The sequence below is a fragment of the Saccopteryx leptura genome, chromosome 4, assembly GCF_036850995.1.
Source record: "Saccopteryx leptura isolate mSacLep1 chromosome 4, mSacLep1_pri_phased_curated, whole genome shotgun sequence".
Lineage (NCBI taxonomy): Eukaryota > Metazoa > Chordata > Mammalia > Chiroptera > Emballonuridae > Saccopteryx > Saccopteryx leptura.
Genome location: NC_089506.1, coordinates 129708898 through 129735039, shown reverse-complemented (window position 1 = coordinate 129735039; position 26142 = coordinate 129708898). Strand labels below are relative to the sequence as shown.

The 26142-nt window shown below is 48.4% G+C and overlaps 1 protein-coding gene across 2 annotated transcripts in view; it reads right to left on the bottom strand.

Moving 5' to 3' along the window:
* The window catches only part of ARSB (arylsulfatase B), a 266796-nt gene that overhangs the window by 210421 nt on the left and 30233 nt on the right, over nucleotides 1-26142 (bottom strand). For both annotated transcript variants that reach the window (XM_066381697.1, XM_066381698.1), the window contains exons 3-4: nucleotides 25454-25644; nucleotides 1033-1240 (exon numbers count right to left, since the gene is read on the bottom strand). In XM_066381697.1, coding sequence (XP_066237794.1) covers nucleotides 1033-1240; nucleotides 25454-25644 — 399 coding nt within the window. The remainder of the gene's footprint in view (nucleotides 1-1032; nucleotides 1241-25453; nucleotides 25645-26142) is intronic.

The window sequence follows — 26142 nt, the reverse complement described above, 5'->3', positions numbered from 1 at the left end:
GTGGGCTTGCTAGGTGGATCCTGGTCAGGCGCATGCGGGAGTCTGTCTCTCTGCCTCCCCGCTTCTCACTTCAGAAAAATACAAAAAAACACACAAAACTATAGTAGTTTCAATAAATTGAATAGAACTGTTAAATATAAGAAAATTTCCCAAATAAAAATAAGAAAAAAACAGGAGAGTAAAAGAGAGAGAGAGAGAAAATTAGAGGATTAGTCTCAATATCCAAATAACAGGAGTTTTGTAAAGGCAGACTAGGAGAAACATAGGATGGAGGGTCAAGCAATTCTGAAGTAAATAAGAAAATTTCCCATAAAAAAAGGAGCTAGGTTTTCAGATAGAAAATATTCTCTGAGTTCTCAGCATAGTAAGTAAACCAAGATCTATACCCAAAGTACTTCCTTAGGGAAACTATAGAAAACTACGCCTAATGGGGAGGGGAGGTGGAATTACATATATAACAGATTTCAAATCAGAATGATATCGCCATAATGAAAATGATTTTCAAAAAACATCTTCCTTCTTCTTTTCTGTTTTTTTCTATAATCAACATGTGTAACTTTTATTGTCAGAAAATTTTAATATAAAAAATCTATATTTGGAGACTCTAGCCTAGATTTAAATGGCTCCATGTCTTACCTGTCTTCATAATGTCACACTCTGTCTCTTTGCAATGATACAGAGTCTCCTGTAGTGAGCAGTGCTAGTGACAGAGCCGAGGTTGTAGAGGTTGCTGAGAACAAGCCATTCCAAGGATTCACTGCCCAGCTGAGTGATGTCCACACACATGTACTCAGAAAGCATTGTTTTCAAGCATATTCCCGGAATATTTTGGTATTTGAAGAAAGGTGGGGAAGCCCACAATTCTTTTTCCTTAGACACATCTTTCTATCCATTACGATCATGTCTCTAATCCCACAGTTAGCATTTATTTTAATAAGAAACTGCTAAATGCTCAAATTTGTGTTCATCCCATTTATCAAATACTATGTCTTAAACTTTGCCAAGAGATGACGTCCTTATTGACTGGCTTACCTGTGGAGAAGATGAGCACTGTGTTGTTCCACAGACCACGCCTTTTTAAGGCTGTGGTGATGTTTCCCACTGCTTCATCCATCAGGGACACCATTGCCGCATAGTGACGCCTGTTCTTATCTTGGATGAAGTCATATGGCTTCAGGTATTCCTCAGGAACCTGAAGGGGCTCGTGGACAGACTGGAGAGCAAGGTAGAGAAATAGAGGCTGGAAAGAGAGTTTGTGCAAATCAATCAAGATGTCATGGAAGTGCAAAATATATAGAGGTCTAGATTTATCAGTTAATAAAAGTAATATCAACACAACAAACAGAATGGGTTGAAAATATTCATAAATCATATGCCTGATAAGGGACTTGCATCAAGAATATATTAAGAACTCTTACAACTCAATAATAGAAGACAATCAACCAAATTACAAAATGCACAACGAATTTGAATAGACATTTCTCCAAAGAAGATATACAAGAGGCCAGAGCATATGAAAAACTGCTCAAAATCATTAGTCACTAAGGAAATGCACACCGAAACCACTCTGAGGTCCCACCTCACACCCACTGGGAGGTTACAATGCAAAACTCGGAAAGTAACAAGTGTGGGTGAGGGTGTAGAAAAATGAAAACCCTTATACATTGATGGTAGAAATTTAAAATGGTGCAGCCAATTTAAAAACAATTTGGCAGTTCCTGAAATTGTTAAACAGAGTACCAGGAATGACCTAGCATTTCCATTCCTAGAAAATGAAAGCTCAAGTCCACACAAAAACTTGAATATAAATGTTCACAAGGCATTTTTCATTATAGCCAAAACTTGGAAATAACCCAAATATCCATCAGTTAATGAATAGGTAAAGAAAGTGTGGTATATTTTCAGCAATATACAGCAACAGAAGAAATGCTATCAGCAAAAAAGGAAAGATGTAGTAACACACGCTATAACACAGATGAACCTTGAAAACCTCATGCTAAGTGAAAGAAGCCAGTCACAAAAGACCGCATGTAGTAAGATTCCATTGACATGAAATGTCCAGAGAGGCAAATAAATCTATAGATACAGAAAGTAAACTAGGGGTTGCCTAGAGCTGTAAGGGGGTAGGGAAAAGAATGGGGAGTAATTGCCAATAGGTACAAAGTTTCTCTGTGTTGTGATGAAATATTTTAAACTTAGATTATGATGGTTGCATAACTATGAATTTACTATTGAATTGTATACTTTAAATGGCTGAATTTTATGGTATGGGAATTATGTCTCAATAAAGATGTTAAAAATGTAACAAAATACACAAGATAAAAGATTTAAATCTAAAAGCTTAAGTTTAAAATGGCCTAGAAGACTCTGACCCAAACAAATAATAGTATCAATCCAACAACCACCGTATTCCCCCATGTATAACACGTTCCCATATATAAGACGCATCTTAAATTTTGGGGCCTGAAATTTGAAAATAAAAATCTTTACATGAAGTTACTGAACTCAAGTTTTCTTCATCATAAAATTCATACAACTCCTCATCACTGTCAACACTCCCATCCGTTAGTTTGTCCTCATCTGTGTCTGATGACGAATCACTGTCTTCATATATTGCCTCATCCTCAGTTCCACCTATGACATTTGAAATGCCACATTTCTTAAATGACTTGACAATGATCTCAATCTTGATATTATCCCAGGATCTTTTCACCCAGGTACAAACTTCTCCTATAGTTGTTTCTTCACTCTTCCTGCAGGTGTCAAATTGTCCCCAGAAGACTTCATCCATTGGTTCCATTTGTCGCTCATGGCAGCTTTGAAGGGTTTGTTAATACTGACATCAAGTGGTTGGAGCTGGGATGTCAAGCCTCCAGGTATAACGGCAAGTTTTGGTTTTTGCTCTGCAGTAATCTTTGTGTTTTTTGTTGTGTGTGCCCTGAACTGATCAAGCACCAATAGGGCAGGTTTGTGTAAGAGCCCACCTGGTCTCCTTCTCCAAACTTTCTCAAACCAGATCTTCATCCCATCCTGATCCACCCAACCCTTGTCATGAACGTGAACAATCACTCTTTGAGGAATGTCTTCTTTTGCATTGTTTTGCATTTGAAAATCAGCATAGGAGGCAGCTTGATTCCGTCAGCACAACAAGCTAGAACAGCTGTATAGTGGCTCTTTTCATGTCCACTTGTCTTCACAGTTACAGTTTTCACTGCCTTCTTATCAATAGTTCTGTTATGTGGGACATCAAATGGAAGGGGACTTCATCCATATTTGTAATTTGTCCCAACTCAAACTGATGTGTCTTCTGACATTGAATGACAAAATGATGAAATTCTGACATTGAATGACAAAACAATGTTCACTGACTGCTTTCAGCTCATAGCTTTCAGGCATCTTTTGGGCAAGTCTGGTGCATGTACACATGCTTAGTCCATTCTGTTTCATGAACTTGAAGCACCCATTGTGTTCTCCTTTGAAATCAGCAATTCTTCTTGCCTCATGCTGGACCATCTCTGTGGACCCAGGAATTCCAATGCCCTTTACTCTTCAATCCATGTCTTCAATTCCCTCTAAATCAGGCCATTTTGCTGACTTGCCTCTCATACCTTCTTCTCTCATAACGTTTTCTGTAGGGTTTCTTCTTCCCGTAGCCAGTCTCAGATTGAGTTCTCAGTTGGAGGAGGACCAATTTTACGATCAGCAGCACAGTTTCCATTCACTTTTGCAAACTGGGTCACTTTTTTTTATTTTTTTATTTTTTAGAGAGACAGAGAGAGAGTCAGAGTGAGGGATAGACAGGGACAGACAGACAGGAATGGAGAGATGAGAAGCATCAATCATTAGTTTTTCGTTGCGCATTGTGACATCTTAGTTGTTCATTGATTGCTCTCTCATATGTGCCTTGACCGTGGGGCTACAGCAGACCGAGTAACCCCTTGCTTGAGCCAGAGACCTTGGGTCCAAGCTGGTGAGCTTTTTGCTCAAACCAGATGAGCCCGCGCTCAAGCTGGTGACCTCGGGGTCTCGAACCTGGGTCCTCAGCATCCCAGTCTGATGCTCTATCCACTGCGCCACCACCTGGTCAGGCAACTGGGTCACTTTTAACTTGAATTCAGCACTGTATAAAAATCTTTTCTGGGCCCTGGCCGGTTGGCTCAGCGGTAGAGCGTTGGCCTGGCGTGCAGGGGACCAGGGTTTGATTCCCGGCCAGGGCACATAGGAGAAGCGCCCATTTGCTTCTCCACCCCCCCTCCTTCCTCTCTGTCTCTCTCTTCCCCTCCCGCAGCCGAGGCTCCATTGGAGCAAAGATGACCCGGGCGCTGGGGATGGCTCCTTGGCCTCTGCCCCAGGCGCTAGAGTGGCTCTGGTCGTGGCAGAGCGACACCCCAAAGGGGCAGAGCATCGCCCCCTGGTGGGCAGAGCGTCGCCCCTGGTGGGCGTGCCGGGTGGATCCCGGTCAGGCACATGCGGGAGTCTGTCTGACTGTCTCTCCCCGTTTCTAGCTTCAGAAAAAATACAAAAAAAAAAATCTTTTCTGAGTCATTTCTGGGCAGAACATGGTAAAATGTAACCTACCCCAGTAACAAGTGCGAAACAATGAGTGCAAAGACAAGTGCAAAAAAGTGGGAAATGCAAGCAAAAAAAATCTATAATAATGAGCTCAAAAACAAGTGTGAAAAAGTGGGAAATGCAAGTAAAAAAAAAACTACAAACACTGTATAAGATGTACCCAATTGTTAGACCCAAAATTTTTTGGAAAAGTGTGTGTCTTATACATGGGGAAATACAGTATATATTAAATGTCTATGTGCTAGATTCTATAAAGATTTATATATTCTATCTCACTTAATACTCAAAACCACCCTACATTACATTCATTTTATGGATAAGTTAACCCAGGCTTAGAAAGTTTACATGAGTTGCCTGAGTTCATATTAGTTGCAAATCTATTATTGGAAACATCACTATTATGGTGTGGATACATACCAACAGATGCTTTAGCTGAAAAATAACTTCATACCTTTTAGGAAAGGGTCAGGGAGTTTTGATATTTTTATGAGAAAACAAGTGAATACCATGCCTTGTTAGTTTTTGATCTAGGACCAAACATTAGGGCAATTTAATTCCTGGAAACTACGGAGCATGATATTGATTCTATTTTACCTCTTAACACCAATTCACAGCATTTAACATTAGCGGTATTCCAAGTCAGCTTCTGTTTTTTTTTGTTTTTTTGTGGGGGTTTTTGACAGAGACAGAGAGAGGGACAGATAGGGATAGACAGACAGGGAGAGAGACAAGAAGCATCAATTCTTCACTCTGGCAGCTTAGATGTTCACTGACTGCTTTCTCATATCTGCCCTGACCGGGGGGCTACAGTACAGCGAGTGACTCCTTGCTCAAACCAGTGACCTTGGGCTCAAGCTAGCGACCATGGAGTCACATCTAGGATCCAGTGCTCAAGCCAGCGACCCCGTGCTCAAGCTGGTGAGCCCGAACTCAAGCTGGTGACCTCAGGGTTTCGAACCTGGGTCCTCAGGTTAGAGGCCTGACCCTTGTAAACAGGAAAGTTTGTGACTCTGGTCTGCATTTTCCACAGTGGGCAGAGCTGGAGGAGTGAGAAAGGAACCTTACTGTTTAAAAATATATGTTCATCTGGGTGATTATTAGCAGCATGGCAATGCATGTGGTTGGAGGTCAGGAAGGGGACAGAGGGCAGGCTGCCCCAGCCAGCAAGAGAGTCCAGAGGCGACGGCCAGGGAGGGTCGTGGGGAAGAGTTCTTATGACCACGCCTGGGAAATATATAATGACTCTGGGACCATCATCAGAGGACCTTATACATATTAAGTATAGAAATTATTCTACTCACTTTGTTAAATGTAGCAAAAAACAATTACTTGAAAAATCTTTCCAATAATTACCTTTTAGTGGCTAAGGACATGACCATCACTCTTGAGGGGTTAAAATGATAAAACTACAGCAATTCCACATTTCTCCAGTGATCAGGCTTGTGAGAAGGAGCATAACTGAGAAGCAAGAGTGAAAACGACCTTTGAGGACGAGGCCCAGCCTGTCCGGGGCTATCACACGCCGCAAAGGCCACGCACTACTTCCTTTGAGGACAAGGCCCAGCCTGTCCTGGGACGGTCACACACGCAAAGGCCACGCACTACTTCCTTTGAGGACGAGGCCCAGCCTGTCCTGGGACGGTCACACACGCAAAGGCCACGCACTCCTTGCAGACCAGATCTTAATACCTTACCAGTGTAGCTAAAGGCAATCTTTGACAAGCTATATTTCTGCCTCTTTCCTTGGCAGAAACCTTAGAGTCACTTAGTGTATGGGCAAATGGCCCGTAGATCAGTAGGGCTTGGTCACTAGGAGGAGGCAGAATGATGTATGGGGTAGGCCATTTAATGAGGTGAAGACCACTGCAACACATTTTAGGGTATTTTCATCCAATACTGTAAAAATAAAATGTCAGCACTCACAAGGTGAAACTTATCATGGAACAACTAATTTCCCAACAATGCTAGCTGTGAGGCAATTCAATCCTGTTATTGAATAATAACAAAAAAAATTAATAGAGTATTGTTCTTAGTAGGACCTGGTGGCCCTATAGAGGAACAATTAAGTAAGACTCTAAGATTCTCCAAACACAATCAGGACCCACCTGCAGCACCGGTCCCACCTCTCCCAGTAAGTATCTACACGTAGCTGGTTTCCTCACACTCAGGACCCACCTGCAGCACTGCTCCCCTCACTCTCAAAAACATCTACACGTAGCTAGTTTCCTCACACTCAGGACCCACCTGCAGCACTGCTCCCACCTCTCTCAGTAAGCATCTACACGTAGCTAGTTTCCTCACACTCAGGACCCACCTGCAGCACTGCTCCAACCTCTCCCAGTAAGCATCTACACGTAGCTAGTTTCCTCACACTCAGGACCCACCTGCAGCACTGCTCCCACCTCTCTCAGTAAGCATCTACACGTAGCTAGTTTCCTCACACTCAGGACCCACCTGCAGCACTGCTCCTCTCTCTCCCAGTAAGCATCTACACGTAGCTAGTTTCCTCACACTCAGGACCCACCTGCAGCACTGCTCCCACCTCTCCCAGTAAGCATCTACACGTAGCTAGTTTCCTCACACTCAGGACCCACCTGCAGCACTGCTCCCACCTCTCCCAGTAAGCATCTACACGTAGCTAGTTTCCTCACACTCAGGACCTACCTGCAGCACTGCTCCCACCTCTCTCAGTAAGCATCTACACGTAGCTCGTTTCCTCACACTCAGGACCCACCTGCAGCACTGCTCCCACCTCTCCCAGTAAGCATCTACACGTAGCTAGTTTCCTCACACTCAGGACCCACCTGCAGCACTGCTCCCACCTCTCTCAGGAAACATCTACACGTAGCTAGTTTCCTCACACTCAGGACCCACCTGCAGCACTGCTCCCACCTCTCCCAGTAAGCATCTACACGTAGCTAGTTTCCTCACACTCAGGACCCACCTGCAGCACTGCTCCTCTCACTCTCAAAAACATCTACACGTAGCTAGTTTCCTCACACTCAGGACCCACCTGCAGCACTGCTCCCACCTCTCTCAGTAAGCATCTACACGTAGCTAGTTTCCTCACACTCAGGACCCACCTGCAGCACTGCTCCAACCTCTCCCAGTAAGCATCTACACGTAGCTAGTTTCCTCACACTCAGGACCCACCTGCAGCACTGCTCCCACCTCTCTCAGTAAGCATCTACACGTAGCTAGTTTCCTCACACTCAGGACCCACCTGCAGCACTGCTCCCACATCTCCCAGTAAGCATCTACACGTAGCTAGTTTCCTCACACTCAGGACCCACCTGCAGCACTGCTCCCACCTCTCCCAGTAAGCATCTACACGTAGCTAGTTTCCTCACACTCAGGACCCACCTGCAGCACTGCTCCCACCTCTCCCAGTAAGCATCTACACGTAGCTAGTTTCCTCACACTCAGGACCCACATGCAGCACTGCTCCTCTCTCTCTCAGTAAGCACCTACACATAGCTAGTTTCCTCACACTCAGGACCCACCTGCAGCACTGCTCCTCTCTCTCCCAGTAAGCATCTACACGTAGCTAGTTTCCTCACACTCAGGACCCACCTGCAGCACTGCTCCCACATCTCCCAGTAAGCATCTACACATAGCTAGTTTCCTCACACTCAGGACCCACCTGCAGCACTGCTCCCACCTCTCCCAGTAAGCATCTACACATAGCTAGTTTCCTCACACTCAGGACCCACCTGCAGCACTGCTCCCTCCTCTCTCAGTAAGCATCTACACGTAGCTAGTTTCCTCACAATCAGGACCCACCTGCAGCACTGCTCCCACCTCTCCCAGTAAGCATCTACACGTAGCTAGTTTCCTCACACTCAGGACCCACCTGCAGCACTGCTCCCACCTCTCCCAGTAAGCATCTACACGTAGCTAGTTTCCTCACAATCAGGACCCACCTGCAGCACTGCTCCCACCTCTCCCAGTAAGCATCTACACGTAGCTAGTTTCCTCACACTCAGGACCCACCTGCAGCACTGCTCCCACTTCTCCCAGTAAGCATCTACACGTAGCTAGTTTCCTCACACTCAGGACCCACCTGCAGCACTGCTCCCACCTCTCCCAGTAAGCATCTACACGTAGCTAGTTTCCTCACACTCAGGACCCACCTGCAGCACTGCTCCTCTCTCTCCCAGTAAGCATCTACACGTAGCTAGTTTCCTCACACTCAGGACCCACCTGCAGCACTGCTCCTCTCTCTCCCAGTAAGCATCTACACGTAGCTAGTTTCCTCACACTCAGGACCCACCTGCAGCACTGCTCCCGTCTCTCCCAGTAAGCATCTACACGTAGCTAGTTTCCTCACACTCAGGACCCACCTGCAGCACTGCTCCTCTCTCTCCCAGTAAGCATCTACACGTAGCTAGTTTCCTCACACTCAGGACCCACCTGCAGCACTGCTCCTCTCTCTCCCAGTAAGCATCTACACGTAGCTAGTTTCCTCACACTCAGGACCCACCTGCAGCACTGCTCCCACCTCTCCCAGTAAGCATCTACACGTAGCTAGTTTCCTCACACTCAGGACCCACCTGCAGCACTGCTCCCACCTCTCCCAGTAAGCATCTACACGTAGCTAGTTTCCTCACACTCAGGACCCACCTGCAGCACTGCTCCTCTCTCTCCCAGTAAGCATCTACACGTAGCTAGTTTCCTCACACTCAGGACCCACCTGCAGCACTGCTCCTCTCTCTCCCAGTAAGCATCTACACGTAGCTAGTTTCCTCACACTCAGGACCCACCTGCAGCACTGCTCCTCTCTCTCCCAGTAAGCATCTACACGTAGCTAGTTTCCTCACACTCAGGACCCACCTGCAGCACTACTCCCACCTCTCCCAGTAAGCATCTACACATAGCTAGTTTCCTCACACTCAGGACCCAACTGCAGCACTGCTCCCTCCTCTCTCAGTAAGCATCTACACGTAGCTAGTTTCCTCACACTCAGGACCCACCTGCAGCACTGCTCCCACCTCTCCCAGTAAGCATCTACACGTAGCTAGTTTCCTCACACTCAGGACCCACCTGCAGCACTGCTCCCACCTCTCTCAGTAAGCATCTACACGTAGCTAGTTTCCTCACACTCAGGACCCACCTGCAGCACTGCTCCCACCTCTCCCAGTAAGCATCTACACGTAGCTAGTTTCCTCACACTCAGGACCCACCTGCAGCACTGCTCCCACCTCTCCCAGTAAGCATCTACACGTAGCTAGTTTCCTCACACTCAGGACCCACCTGCAGCACTGCTCCCACCTCTCCCAGTAAGCATCTACACGTAGCTAGTTTCCTCACACTCAGGACCCACCTGCAGCCCTGCTCCCACCTCTCCCAGTAAGCATCTACACGTAGCTAGTTTCCTCACACTCAGGACCCACCTGCAGCACTGCTCCCACCTCTCCCAGTAAGCATCTACACGTAGCTAGTTTCCTCACACTCAGGACCCACATGCAGCACTGCTCCTCTCTCTCTCAGTAAGCACCTACACATAGCTAGTTTCCTCACACTCAGGACCCACCTGCAGCACTGCTCCTCTCTCTCCCAGTAAGCATCTACACGTAGCTAGTTTCCTCACACTCAGGACCCACCTGCAGCACTGCTCCCACATCTCCCAGTAAGCATCTACACATAGCTAGTTTCCTCACACTCAGGACCCACCTGCAGCACTGCTCCCACCTCTCCCAGTAAGCATCTACACATAGCTAGTTTCCTCACACTCAGGACCCACCTGCAGCACTGCTCCCTCCTCTCTCAGTAAGCATCTACACGTAGCTAGTTTCCTCACAATCAGGACCCACCTGCAGCACTGCTCCCACCTCTCCCAGTAAGCATCTACACGTAGCTAGTTTCCTCACACTCAGGACCCACCTGCAGCACTGCTCCTCTCTCTCCCAGTAAGCATCTACACGTAGCTAGTTTCCTCACACTCAGGACCCACCTGCAGCACTGCTCCTCTCTCTCCCAGTAAGCATCTACACGTAGCTAGTTTCCTCACACTCAGGACCCACCTGCAGCACTGCTCCCGTCTCTCCCAGTAAGCATCTACACGTAGCTAGTTTCCTCACACTCAGGACCCACCTGCAGCACTGCTCCTCTCTCTCCCAGTAAGCATCTACACGTAGCTAGTTTCCTCACACTCAGGACCCACCTGCAGCACTGCTCCTCTCTCTCCCAGTAAGCATCTACACGTAGCTAGTTTCCTCACACTCAGGACCCACCTGCAGCACTGCTCCCACCTCTCCCAGTAAGCATCTACACGTAGCTAGTTTCCTCACACTCAGGACCCACCTGCAGCACTGCTCCCACCTCTCCCAGTAAGCATCTACACGTAGCTAGTTTCCTCACAATCAGGACCCACCTGCAGCACTGCTCCCACCTCTCCCAGTAAGCATCTACACATAGCTAGTTTCCTCACACTCAGGACCCACCTGCAGCACTGCTCCCACTTCTCCCAGTAAGCATCTACACGTAGCTAGTTTCCTCACACTCAGGACCCACCTGCAGCACTGCTCCTCTCTCTCCCAGTAAGCATCTACACGTAGCTAGTTTCCTCACACTCAGGACCCACCTGCAGCACTACTCCCACCTCTCCCAGTAAGCATCTACACATAGCTAGTTTCCTCACACTCAGGACCCACCTGCAGCACTGCTCCCTCCTCTCTCAGTAAGCATCTACACGTAGCTAGTTTCCTCACACTCAGGACCCACCTGCAGCACTGCTCCCACCTCTCCCAGTAAGCATCTACACGTAGCTAGTTTCCTCACACTCAGGACCCACCTGCAGCACTGCTCCCACCTCTCCCAGTAAGCATCTACACGTAGCTAGTTTCCTCACACTCAGGACCCACCTGCAGCCCTGCTCCCACCTCTCCCAGTAAGCATCTACACGTAGCTAGTTTCCTCACACTCAGGACCCACCTGCAGCACTGCTCCCACCTCTCCCAGTAAGCATCTACACGTAGCTAGTTTCCTCACACTCAGGACCCACATGCAGCACTGCTCCTCTCTCTCTCAGTAAGCACCTACACATAGCTAGTTTCCTCACACTCAGGACCCACCTGCAGCACTGCTCCTCTCTCTCCCAGTAAGCATCTACACGTAGCTAGTTTCCTCACAATCAGGACCCACCTGCAGCACTGCTCCCACATCTTCCAGTAAGCATCTACACATAGCTAGTTTCCTCACACTCAGGACCCACCTGCAGCACTGCTCCCACCTCTCCCAGTAAGCATCTACACATAGCTAGTTTCCTCACACTCAGGACCCACCTGCAGCACTGCTCCCTCCTCTCTCAGTAAGCATCTACACGTAGCTAGTTTCCTCACAATCAGGACCCACCTGCAGCACTGCTCCCACCTCTCCCAGTAAGCATCTACACGTAGCTAGTTTCCTCACACTCAGGACCCACCTGCAGCACTGCTCCCACCTCTCCCAGTAAGCATCTACACGTAGCTAGTTTCCTCACAATCAGGACCCACCTGCAGCACTGCTCCCACCTCTCCCAGTAAGCATCTACACGTAGCTAGTTTCCTCACACTCAGGACCCACCTGCAGCACTGCTCCCACTTCTCCCAGTAAGCATCTACACGTAGCTAGTTTCCTCACACTCAGGACCCACCTGCAGCACTGCTCCCACCTCTCCCAGTAAGCATCTACACGTAGCTAGTTTCCTCACACTCAGGACCCACCTGCAGCACTGCTCCTCTCTCTCCCAGTAAGCATCTACACGTAGCTAGTTTCCTCACACTCAGGACCCACCTGCAGCACTGCTCCAACCTCTCCCAGTAAGCATCTACACGTAGCTAGTTTCCTCACACTCAGGACCCACCTGCAGCACTGCTCCCACCTCTCTCAGTAAGCATCTACACGTAGCTAGTTTCCTCACACTCAGGACCCACCTGCAGCACTGCTCCTCTCTCTCCCAGTAAGCATCTACACGTAGCTAGTTTCCTCACACTCAGGACCCACCTGCAGCACTGCTCCCACCTCTCCCAGTAAGCATCTACACGTAGCTAGTTTCCTCACACTCAGGACCCACGTGCAGCACTGCTCCCACCTCTCCCAGTAAGCATCTACACGTAGCTAGTTTCCTCACACTCAGGACCTACCTGCAGCACTGCTCCCACCTCTCTCAGTAAGCATCTACACGTAGCTCGTTTCCTCACACTCAGGACCCACCTGCAGCACTGCTCCCACCTCTCCCAGTAAGCATCTACACGTAGCTAGTTTCCTCACACTCAGGACCCACCTGCAGCACTGCTCCCACCTCTCTCAGGAAACATCTACACGTAGCTAGTTTCCTCACACTCAGGACCCACCTGCAGCACTGCTCCCACCTCTCCCAGTAAGCATCTACACGTAGCTAGTTTCCTCACACTCAGGACCCACCTGCAGCACTGCTCCTCTCACTCTCAAAAACATCTACACGTAGCTAGTTTCCTCACACTCAGGACCCACCTGCAGCACTGCTCCCACCTCTCTCAGTAAGCATCTACACGTAGCTAGTTTCCTCACACTCAGGACCCACCTGCAGCACTGCTCCAACCTCTCCCAGTAAGCATCTACACGTAGCTAGTTTCCTCACACTCAGGACCCACCTGCAGCACTGCTCCCACCTCTCCCAGTAAGCATCTACACGTAGCTAGTTTCCTCACACTCAGGACCCACCTGCAGCACTGCTCCCACCTCTCCCAGTAAGCATCTACACGTAGCTAGTTTCCTCACACTCAGGACCCACCTGCAGCCCTGCTCCCACCTCTCCCAGTAAGCATCTACACGTAGCTAGTTTCCTCACACTCAGGACCCACCTGCAGCACTGCTCCCACCTCTCCCAGTAAGCATCTACACGTAGCTAGTTTCCTCACACTCAGGACCCACATGCAGCACTGCTCCTCTCTCTCTCAGTAAGCACCTACACATAGCTAGTTTCCTCACACTCAGGACCCACCTGCAGCACTGCTCCTCTCTCTCCCAGTAAGCATCTACACGTAGCTAGTTTCCTCACACTCAGGACCCACCTGCAGCACTGCTCCCACCTCTCCCAGTAAGCATCTACACATAGCTAGTTTCCTCACACTCAGGACCCACCTGCAGCACTGCTCCCACCTCTCCCAGTAAGCATCTACACATAGCTAGTTTCCTCACACTCAGGACCCACCTGCAGCACTGCTCCCTCCTCTCTCAGTAAGCATCTACACGTAGCTAGTTTCCTCACAATCAGGACCCACCTGCAGCACTGCTCCCACCTCTCCCAGTAAGCATCTACACGTAGCTAGTTTCCTCACACTCAGGACCCACCTGCAGCACTGCTCCCACCTCTCCCAGTAAGCATCTACACGTAGCTAGTTTCCTCACAATCAGGACCCACCTGCAGCACTGCTCCCACCTCTCCCAGTAAGCATCTACACGTAGCTAGTTTCCTCACACTCAGGACCCACCTGCAGCACTGCTCCCACTTCTCCCAGTAAGCATCTACACGTAGCTAGTTTCCTCACACTCAGGACCCACCTGCAGCACTGCTCCCACCTCTCCCAGTAAGCATCTACACGTAGCTAGTTTCCTCACACTCAGGACCCACCTGCAGCACTGCTCCACTCTCTCCCAGTAAGCATCTACACGTAGCTAGTTTCCTCACACTCAGGACCCACCTGCAGCACTGCTCCTCTCTCTCCCAGTAAGCATCTACACGTAGCTAGTTTCCTCACACTCAGGACCCACCTGCAGCACTGCTCCCACCTCTCCCAGTAAGCATCTACACGTAGCTAGTTTCCTCACACTCAGGACGACATGCAGCACTGCTCCCACCTCTCCCAGTAAGCATCTACACGTAGCTAGTTTCCTCACAATCAGGACCCACCTGCAGCACTGCTCCCACCTCTCCCAGTAAGCATCTACACATAGCTAGTTTCCTCACACTCAGGACCCACCTGCAGCACTGCTCCCACTTCTCCCAGTAAGCATCTACACGTAGCTAGTTTCCTCACACTCAGGACCCACCTGCAGCACTGCTCCTCTCTCTCCCAGTAAGCATCTACACGTAGCTAGTTTCCTCACACTCAGGACCCACCTGCAGCACTACTCCCACCTCTCCCAGTAAGCATCTACACATAGCTAGTTTCCTCACACTCAGGACCCACCTGCAGCACTGCTCCCGTCTCTCCCAGTAAGCATCTACACGTAGCTAGTTTCCTCACACTCAGGACCCACCTGCAGCACTGCTCCCACCTCTCCCAGTAAGCATCTACACGTAGCTAGTTTCCTCACACTCAGGACGACATGCAGCACTGCTCCCACCTCTCACAGTAAGCATCTACACGTAGCTAGTTTCCTCACACTCAGGACGACATGCAGCACTGCTCCCACCTCTCACAGTAAGCATCTACACGTAGCTAGTTTCCTCACACTCAGGACCCACCTGCAGCACTGCTCCCACATCTCCCAGTAAGCATCTACACGTAGCTAGTTTCCTCACACTCAGGACCCACCTGCAGCACTGCTCCCACCTCTCCCAGTAAGCATCTACACGTAGCTAGTTTCCTCACACTCAGGACCCACCTGCAGCACTGCTCCCTCCTCTCTCAGTAAGCATCTACACGTAGCTAGTTTCCTCACAATCAGGACCCACCTGCAGCACTGCTCCCACCTCTCCCAGTAAGCATCTACACATAGCTAGTTTCCTCACACTCAGGACCCACCTGCAGCACTGCTCAAACTTCTCCCAGTAAGCATCTACACGTTGCTAGTTTCCTCACACTCAGGACCCACCTGCAGCACTGCTCCTCTCTCTCCCAGTAAGCATCTACACGTAGCTAGTTTCCTCACACTCAGGACCCACCTGCAGCACTGCTCCCTCCTCTCTCAGTAAGCATCTACAGGTAGCTAGTTTCCTCACACTCAGGACCCACCTGCAGCACTGCTCCTCTCTCTCCCAGTAAGCATCTACACGTAGCTAGTTTCCTCACACTCAGGACCCACCTGCAGCACTGCTCCCACCTCTCCCAGTAAGCATCTACACGTAGCTAGTTTCCTCACACTCAGGACCCACCTGCAGCACTGCTCCCGTCTCTCCCAGTAAGCATCTACACGTAGCTAGTTTCCTCACACTCAGGACCCACCTGCAGCACTGCTCCTCTCTCTCCCAGGAAGCATCTACACGTAGCTAGTTTCCTCACACTCAGGACCCACCTGCAGCACTGCTCCCACCTCTCCCAGTAAGCATCTACACGTAGCTAGTTTCCTCACACTCAGGACCCACCTGCAGCACTGCTCCTCTCTCTCCCAGTAAGCATCTACACGTAGCTAGTTTCCTCACACTCAGGACCCACCTGCACCACTGCTCCCGTCTCTCCCAGTAAGCATCTACACGTAGCTAGTTTCCTCACACTCAGGACCCACCTGCAGCACTGCTCCTCTCTCTCCCAGTAAGCATCTACACGTAGCTAGTTTCCTCACACTCAGGACCCACCTGCAGCACTGCTCCTCTCTCTCCCAGTAAGCATCTACACGTAGCTAGTTTCCTCACACTCAGGACCCACCTGCAGCACTGCTCCCACCTCTCCCAGTAAGCATCTACACGTAGCTAGTTTCCTCACACTCAGGACGACATGCAGCACTGCTCCCACCTCTCCCAGTAAGCATCTACACGTAGCTAGTTTCCTCACAATCAGGACCCACCTGCAGCACTGCTCCCACCTCTCCCAGTAAGCATCTACACATAGCTAGTTTCCTCACACTCAGGACCCACCTGCAGCACTGCTCCCACCTCTCCCAGTAAGCATCTACACGTAGCTAGTTTCCTCACACTCAGGACCCACCTGCAGCACTGCTCCTCTCTCTCCCAGTAAGCATCTACACGTAGCTAGTTTCCTCACACTCAGGACCCACCTGCAGCACTACTCCCACCTCTCCCAGTAAGCATCTACACATAGCTAGTTTCCTCACACTCAGGACCCACCTGCAGCACTGCTCCCTCCTCTCTCAGTAAGCATCTACACGTAGCTAGTTTCCTCACAATCAGGACCCACCTGCAGCACTGCTCCCACCTCTCCCAGTAAGCATCTACACATAGCTAGTTTCCTCACACTCAGGACCCACCTGCAGCACTGCTCCCGTCTCTCCCAGTAAGCATCTACACGTAGCTAGTTTCCTCACACTCAGGACCCACCTGCAGCACTGCTCCCACCTCTCCCAGTAAGCATCTACACGTAGCTAGTTTCCTCACACTCAGGACCCACCTGCAGCACTGCTCCCACCTCTCCCAGTAAGCATCTACACGTAGCTAGTTTCCTCACACTCAGGACCCACCTGCAGCACTGCTCCCACCTCTCCCAGTAAGCATCTACACGTAGCTAGTTTCCTCACACTCAGGACCCACCTGCAGCCCTGCTCCCACCTCTCCCAGTAAGCATCTACACGTAGCTAGTTTCCTCACACTCAGGACCCACCTGCAGCACTGCTCCCACCTCTCCCAGTAAGCATCTACACGTAGCTAGTTTCCTCACACTCAGGACCCACATGCAGCACTGCTCCTCTCTCTCTCAGTAAGCACCTACACATAGCTAGTTTCCTCACACTCAGGACCCACCTGCAGCACTGCTCCTCTCTCTCCCAGTAAGCATCTACACGTAGCTAGTTTCCTCACAATCAGGACCCACCTGCAGCACTGCTCCCACATCTTCCAGTAAGCATCTACACATAGCTAGTTTCCTCACACTCAGGACCCACCTGCAGCACTGCTCCCACCTCTCCCAGTAAGCATCTACACATAGCTAGTTTCCTCACACTCAGGACCCACCTGCAGCACTGCTCCCTCCTCTCTCAGTAAGCATCTACACGTAGCTAGTTTCCTCACAATCAGGACCCACCTGCAGCACTGCTCCCACCTCTCCCAGTAAGCATCTACACGTAGCTAGTTTCCTCACACTCAGGACCCACCTGCAGCACTGCTCCCACCTCTCCCAGTAAGCATCTACACGTAGCTAGTTTCCTCACAATCAGGACCCACCTGCAGCACTGCTCCCACCTCTCCCAGTAAGCATCTACACGTAGCTAGTTTCCTCACACTCAGGACCCACCTGCAGCACTGCTCCCACTTCTCCCAGTAAGCATCTACACGTAGCTAGTTTCCTCACACTCAGGACCCACCTGCAGCACTGCTCCCACCTCTCCCAGTAAGCATCTACACGTAGCTAGTTTCCTCACACTCAGGACCCACCTGCAGCACTGCTCCTCTCTCTCCCAGTAAGCATCTACACGTAGCTAGTTTCCTCACACTCAGGACCCACCTGCAGCACTGCTCCTCTCTCTCCCAGTAAGCATCTACACGTAGCTAGTTTCCTCACACTCAGGACCCACCTGCAGCACTGCTCCCGTCTCTCCCAGTAAGCATCTACACGTAGCTAGTTTCCTCACACTCAGGACCCACCTGCAGCACTGCTCCTCTCTCTCCCAGTAAGCATCTACACGTAGCTAGTTTCCTCACACTCAGGACCCACCTGCAGCACTGCTCCTCTCTCTCCCAGTAAGCATCTACACGTAGCTAGTTTCCTCACACTCAGGACCCACCTGCAGCACTGCTCCCACCTCTCCCAGTAAGCATCTACACGTAGCTAGTTTCCTCACACTCAGGACGACATGCAGCACTGCTCCCACCTCTCCCAGTAAGCATCTACACGTAGCTAGTTTCCTCACAATCAGGACCCACCTGCAGCACTGCTCCCACCTCTCCCAGTAAGCATCTACACATAGCTAGTTTCCTCACACTCAGGACCCACCTGCAGCACTGCTCCCACTTCTCCCAGTAAGCATCTACACGTAGCTAGTTTCCTCACACTCAGGACCCACCTGCAGCACTGCTCCTCTCTCTCCCAGTAAGCATCTACACGTAGCTAGTTTCCTCACACTCAGGACCCACCTGCAGCACTACTCCCACCTCTCCCAGTAAGCATCTACACATAGCTAGTTTCCTCACACTCAGGACCCACCTGCAGCACTGCTCCCGTCTCTCCCAGTAAGCATCTACACGTAGCTAGTTTCCTCACACTCAGGACCCACCTGCAGCACTGCTCCCACCTCTCCCAGTAAGCATCTACACGTAGCTAGTTTCCTCACACTCAGGACGACATGCAGCACTGCTCCCACCTCTCACAGTAAGCATCTACACGTAGCTAGTTTCCTCACACTCAGGACGACATGCAGCACTGCTCCCACCTCTCACAGTAAGCATCTACACGTAGCTAGTTTCCTCACACTCAGGACCCACCTGCAGCACTGCTCCCACATCTCCCAGTAAGCATCTACACGTAGCTAGTTTCCTCACACTCAGGACCCACCTGCAGCACTGCTCCCACCTCTCCCAGTAAGCATCTACACGTAGCTAGTTTCCTCACACTCAGGACCCACCTGCAGCACTGCTCCCTCCTCTCTCAGTAAGCATCTACACGTAGCTAGTTTCCTCACAATCAGGACCCACCTGCAGCACTGCTCCCACCTCTCCCAGTAAGCATCTACACATAGCTAGTTTCCTCACACTCAGGACCCACCTGCAGCACTGCTCAAACTTCTCCCAGTAAGCATCTACACGTTGCTAGTTTCCTCACACTCAGGACCCACCTGCAGCACTGCTCCTCTCTCTCCCAGTAAGCATCTACACGTAGCTAGTTTCCTCACACTCAGGACCCACCTGCAGCACTGCTCCCTCCTCTCTCAGTAAGCATCTACAGGTAGCTAGTTTCCTCACACTCAGGACCCACCTGCAGCACTGCTCCTCTCTCTCCCAGTAAGCATCTACATGTAGCTAGTTTCCTCACACTCAGGACCCACCTGCAGCACAGCTCCCACCTCTCCCAGTAAGCATCTACACATAGCTAGTTTCCTCACAATCAGGACCCACCTGCAGCACTGCTCCCACTTCGCCCAGTAAGCATCTACACGTAGCTAGTTTCCTCACACTCAGGACCCACCTGCAGCACTGCTCCTCTCTCTCCCAGTAAGCATCTACACGTAGCTAGTTTCCTCACACTCAGGACCCACCTGCAGCACTGCTCCCACCTCTCCCAGTAAGCATCTACACGTAGCTAGTTTCCTCACACTCAGGCCCACCTGCAGCACTGCTCCTCTCTCTCTCAGTAAGCATCTACACGTAGCTAGTTTCCTCACACTCAGGACCCACCTGCAGCACTGCTCCCACCTCTCCCAGTAAGCATCTACACGTAGCTAGTTTCCTCACACTCAGGACCCACCTGCAGCACTGCTCCCGTCTCTCCCAGTAAGCATCTACACGTAGCTAGTTTCCTCACACTCAGGACCCACCTGCAGCACTGCTCCTCTCTCTCCCAGGAAGCATCTACACGTAGCTAGTTTCCTCACACTCAGGACCCACCTGCAGCACTGCTCCCACCTCTCCCAGTAAGCATCTACACGTAGCTAGTTTCCTCACACTCAGGACCCACCTGCAGCACTGCTCCTCTCTCTCCCAGTAAGCATCTACACGTAGCTAGTTTCCTCACACTCAGGACCCACCTGCAGCACTGCTCCTCTCTCTCCCAGTAAGCATCTACACGTAGCTAGTTTCCTCACACTCAGGACCCACCTGCAGCACTACTCCCACCTCTCCCAGTAAGCATCTACATGTAGCTAGTTTCCTCACACTCAGGACCTACCTGCAGCACTGCTCCCACCTCTCTCAGTAAGCATCTACACGTAGCTAGTTTCCTCACACTCAGGACCCACCTGCAGCACTGCTCCTCTCTCTCCCAGTAAGCATCTACACGTAGCTAGTTTCCTCACACTCAGGACCCACCTGCAGCACTGCTCCTCTCTCTCCCAGTAAGCATCTACACGTAGCTAGTTTCCTCACACTCAGGACCCACCTGCAGCACTGCTCCCACCTCTCCCAGTAAGCATCTACACGTAGCTAGTTTCCTCACACTCAGGACCCACCTGCAGCACTGCTCCCACCTCTCCCAGTAAGCATCTACACGTAGCTAGTTTCCTCACACTCAGGACCCACCTGCAGCACTGCTCCCACCTCTCCCAGTAAGCATCTACACGTAGCTAGTTTCCTCACACTCAGGACCCACCTGCAGCACTGCTCCCACCTCTCCCAGTAAGCATCTATACGTAGCTAGTTTCCTCACACTCAGGACCCACCTGCAGCACAGCTCCCACCTCTCCCAGTAAGCATCTACACGTAGCTAGTTTCCTCACACTCAGGACCCACCTGCAGCACTGCTCCCACCTCTCCCAGTAAGCATCTACACGTAGCTAGTTTCCTCACACTCAGGACCCACCTGCAGCACAGCTCCCACCTCTCCCAGTAAGCATCTACACGTAGCTAGTTTCCTCACACTCAGGACCCACCTGCAGCACTGCTCCCACCTCTCCCAGTAAGCATCTATACGTAGCTAGTTTCCTCACACTCAGGACCCACCTGCAGCACAGCTCCCACCTCTCCCAGTAAGCATCTACACGTAGCTAGTTTCCTCACACTCAGGACCCACCTGCAGCACTGCTCCCACCTCTCCCAGTAAGCATCTACACGTAGCTAGTTTCCTCACACTCAGGACCCACCTGCAGCACTGCTCCCACCTTTCCCAGTAAGCATCTACACGTAGCTAGTTTCCTTACACTCAGGACCCACCTGCAGCACTGCTCCCACCTCTCCCAGTAAGCATCTACACGTAGCTAGTTTCCTCACACTCAGGACCCACCTGCAGCACTGCTCCCACCTCTCTCAGTAAGCATCTACACGTAGCTAGTTTCCTCACACTCAGGACCCACCTGCAGCACTGCTCCTCTCTCTCCCAGTAAGCATCTACTCGTAGCTAGTTTCCTCACACTCAGGACCCACCTGCAGCACTGCTCCCACCTCTCTCCTTAAGCATCTACACGTAGCTAATTTCCTCACACTTGCCAGCCAGGGCCTCTGATAGCCCAAATCAGGTGGCCACCACCCTGGAGATGAGCTCATTATTACTACAAGATCTATTGACTTGAGTTCTAACCCAATCATGTCTTGGACTTTGGAGACCTGAGGGCACATTCGGATTTTATTGACATTCTGATTCAAAACACTCAAGTCCTAGACCCAACCTGATATTCACTGATCTCTGGGTTTATGCTGAACCCTGATCCCTCCTCTTCTTTCTCAGGTCCAGATCCCTCGTCTGATGAGACTAGGGGTAGCTACTTCCTTTACACCAGCCTCAACTGTACCCTTTCAGGTTTCTTAGGACTACATAATAGAATCCTAGATGTGAATCACGACCAAACAGAGTATGACATTATTACTTAAAGTTATTAGCATATAAATAAGATGCTAGGGGTTCATTTCCTTGTCTTATTATGTCTATTATTATACTCTTAAAATATCCTCACCATGCTAAGATACTAATTTCAGTGAGGAAGAGTCTTATTTTCATTTGTTTAGTCTATTTTCCTAACTTAAAGAATGAATTTAAAAGGCATATGACATGTTTTTAAATTCTCACTCTATCTTTGACTTCCAAATGAAGGCATCCCTTTCCAAACTGTTCCAGGGAAAGTAGGAGTCTACCACAAGAAATATGCATTTGCTTTAAGAAGCTTTAGTAGATTAGATATGTGAGAAAACATCTATTTTTATTCTGCAAAGTGCTGAAGGTGGCTATTTTTAACCAGAAGATATTTTATGAATATGTTACTTTCACACTGCAGTGTTAGTACTAAGGGAATTATCCTGCAGAAAAAGAGAAAGGACTTTGCTTCCCAGCATATGAGAAACAGTTATTAGGAGTGTCTGAGTCCAGCACCAACTGTATTTTTGTTACAAAATAGCACCATGTGCTTTTCCCCACCTCAAGTGCTCTTTAAAATAGGGACACTTTTAACTTGGCTTGTGGAGACGTGTGAATTTCTATAATGATTACTAGAACAAGCTACCTATGTTATAGTCTGTATATAGCACTTGAGAAATTAGCACAGAGTAAGATTCAATATTGTTGTAAAATGGTAAGTGCAGCTCCTCGAACTGGGGTGACACCATTTTACTGAGAACTTTTCCTAAAACATCAACATCTGCATTTGCTGTTTTACACAAACTTTCTGGCGTGTTCCTCAGCTATTGATCATTTCATTCATTTATGTCTATACTTGAAACCTTACTGTAAAGGTGCTGGAAAGGCTGGGTACTGCTTCAGAATAGTTCAGACACTGTAGAAAAATGACCACCCTCCCATCTGAACTGTAGGGCCTACAGTGTCCCTTAGTTCCTGCGCTTTCTACACACGCCAGTGAAGGCAGCCCACCCACAAAGAAGTATTTTACCCCAGCTGCTTCCTCTTATCCGCTTCATGTTACAGGCACTGTGAGAGAATATTCTATTGTTCCTTAATGGGAACTAATTTTTATTGCAGGAATATTATAGTTACATGATTATATTGTAAACCTGTAAAAGGCAATTGGATTCTGCTTCTAATCTATGTTTGAGGGAGTCGGTCGTAGCTGCATGTCAGAATCACCGGCAGGAGGTGGGGGCACAGGGGTAACTAAATACCAATGACAGGGTCCCACCCAGACCAATATATCACAATATCTGAAATTGGCATTTCTTATAAGCTTTCCAGATGATCCCAATATACTGTCGGGATGAACCACACACTTTAGGCTCATAATCTCTGGTCTTGGATAAAACTGTAAGTAGGGAGGGCACTGAGCTCTGGAGTCAGTGTGGATTTAAAGTTTGACTCTCAAGAGCTTTGTGACTCTGAACAAGTTACTTCACTTCTTTAAGCCAGTCTGTGTACTTGTAAAAGAGTGACTTCTCAAAGAACAAGACAAGGACAACAGCTCTCTTAAGGCCTTATCTTACTCTTTGGGTTTTTAGTTGTCTCACAAAACAACAAATATACAGGAGAAAACTGAGAACTTAATTAAGCCAATTACCTAGCAGTTGTCTTTCCAACTGTCTGAACATTGATGTAGCTCTAGATTTAAAATCTGCAATACGTCTACAGTTTGAGAGAATGCTCCAATTGCTTCCATGTTCCACAGCAAGCGTGGCTGAGCCAAGATGTCAGCATGTACAAGTGATAAAAAGCCAGATGTGGGGCAAAGCTGAGGACAGACACCAGGGAAGACTCCCAGTGCTGAGTCAGAGGTGGCACAGACAGAGACACAAAGAAGCCATGTCAGAAAGGGAGTTGGCAGCCAGGTACTATGTCTAACAGGTACATGAACTGGAATCCAAATTGGGATTGACCTGCATTGAGGACCTTCAGTAACCGTTAGGGAGACAAACTGCAGGGAATGGGGAAGAACCAAACAGCACTGCACATTCTGTAATTTGCGATGTTAGGGTCCTATTAAAGCCTCTAAATTTGTGAGTATGCTAATGCAGTTCTTAATGAAGCCATATTTTGAGCCTGAGATCTACCAACACAAATATTTGATTCAACACAAATATTTTAGAGGCATTCATAGGCTAAATGCAGAGAATTCAGTTTAAACTTTAGTTCATAAGGTTAACTCTAGGTTAACAAAAAATGTTTCAAGCTATTCAAAGTTTTTTATTTTTACCTATAGATAAGTCAAAACATTTCAGCATATGACATACACAGTGGCTTCAAGATGGTAAATATGAGAAAGAGGCTCATCAGTATGCCACATTTATGGATTCAAAAATTCAGTATTCTTAAAACATCCATTCTTCCCAAGGTCTACAGAGTCAATTACTTCTAAATCCAACCATGCATTTTTGTTTTGTTTTGTTTTGTAGAAATTAACAAGCTGGTTTTAAAATTAGGGGATGCAAAATATCTAAAATAGCTAAAATGATCTTGGGGATGGGGGAGGGATACAAAGTTAGGGGACCTGCCCAAACCTAAAGTTTATTGATCTCTTAATAGAAAGTTTGCCACAGTACTGTAAAAAAGAAGAAAATCTTACCTTTTGTGACAGCATGGATGGACCTAAAGAGGAATCTAATAAACATAATGGACTGAAGAACAAAATATATATAAACAGAGGCAGGGTCACAATAAACAGATGGACAGCTGTCAGAGGGAAGAAGGAAGAGGAGATGGGATCAAAGAAAATGAAAAGATTAGCCAAAATCATATCCATAACACATATATACAGACCACAGGGTAGCAACAGCGAGAGGGGAAGAGGGGTGAACTAGAGGGAGGGTGGCAAAGGGGGATAAGAGCAGAGATTCTCTGCATGGGGAACAGGGGTGAACTAGAGGGAGGGTGGCAAAGAGGGATAAGAGCAGAGAGATTCTCTGCATGGGGAAGAGGGGTGAACTAGAGGGAGGGTGGCAAAGGGGGATAAGAGCAGAGATTCTCTGCATGGGGAAGAGGGTGTGCTGCAGGCTGTAGAGGGTGCTGTATTGAATGGGACACTTGAAACCATGTCACACAATAAATTAACAATAAAAATTAAAAAAAGAAAGTTTTCCATAATTGAACCTCATCTGGTACATAAGCCTATCATTTTTTTAAAATGTCAATTTACAAATTACTTATAGCACATGCACATGATATACCAAATAATAAAAACTATTATTTCTACTAAATATTACAGACACAAAATTTTTAGAGTGTTCTCTAGGGACTACTTTAATAAGACTCACCTTTGAGGAGTTTATTTCAAATGCTGATGTTTGTATTTCTCAAAGACGTTAGAGCGCAGCCTCTTAGAGGTGGGCTACCGGAATGTCTATCTTTAACCAGCTTCCCGGACTCATACTGATGTATTCTAACATTTGAAACCTATTCTCCTAGAATTTATTAGATTTTTCTCTATATGACAGTGGCCTTTTTCTACATTCATCTGAAGAGATGCACTCTTAATACAATCTTGATACCAATAAAGAGGCAAGACTTACCTTCTCTGGTGGATGGTTAGTTATGAGGGCGGTAGCCCTTTCGGTAAATATGTTTGCTGAATACATATTTTCATATCCTGTTGCAACTTCTTCACCATCTCGAAAATCAAGAGCACATCGTGTGACATTCAGAGCATTAATAAAGGTGCAGCGCTCATGGGAATAGTAATCCTCGCTACCAAGGAGATATCCTAATAAGAATGGGAGATGAAAGTAGTCAGCATGACAGAAAACTTGTTAAACAAACTAATGTTTCAGCATTTAATTGCCTAACACAATTGACTGCCAGTGACAAGGCTAATCAAATGACAAGGTTAGTTAGAGCACTGCTTCCTAACGTCTCTGTTTGCTAGCAGAGGGCACTAGTGCTGTCAAAACATTCACATGCACTCCATACACCAGTCCTGCGCACACAAGCTCTATCAACTAACTCTCAAAGTGATGACTCCAAGTAAATACATGTTTAAAAAATCAGGGCTCAAACTCAGGAAAGGTGACAACATCTTAATATTTTAAAGCTATCTAATAGCTAAAATAGCATATGGTTAATGGGATTTGTTACAAGTTTTTATTCTGAGGTGATCACATAAAGAAATGCAAGAATCAAATAATGCTGATATTTGACCTTGGGAGACTGCCTTTAAGATTAATTATAGAAATGGCTCTAGGAAGAATCTTTAGTCAGACAC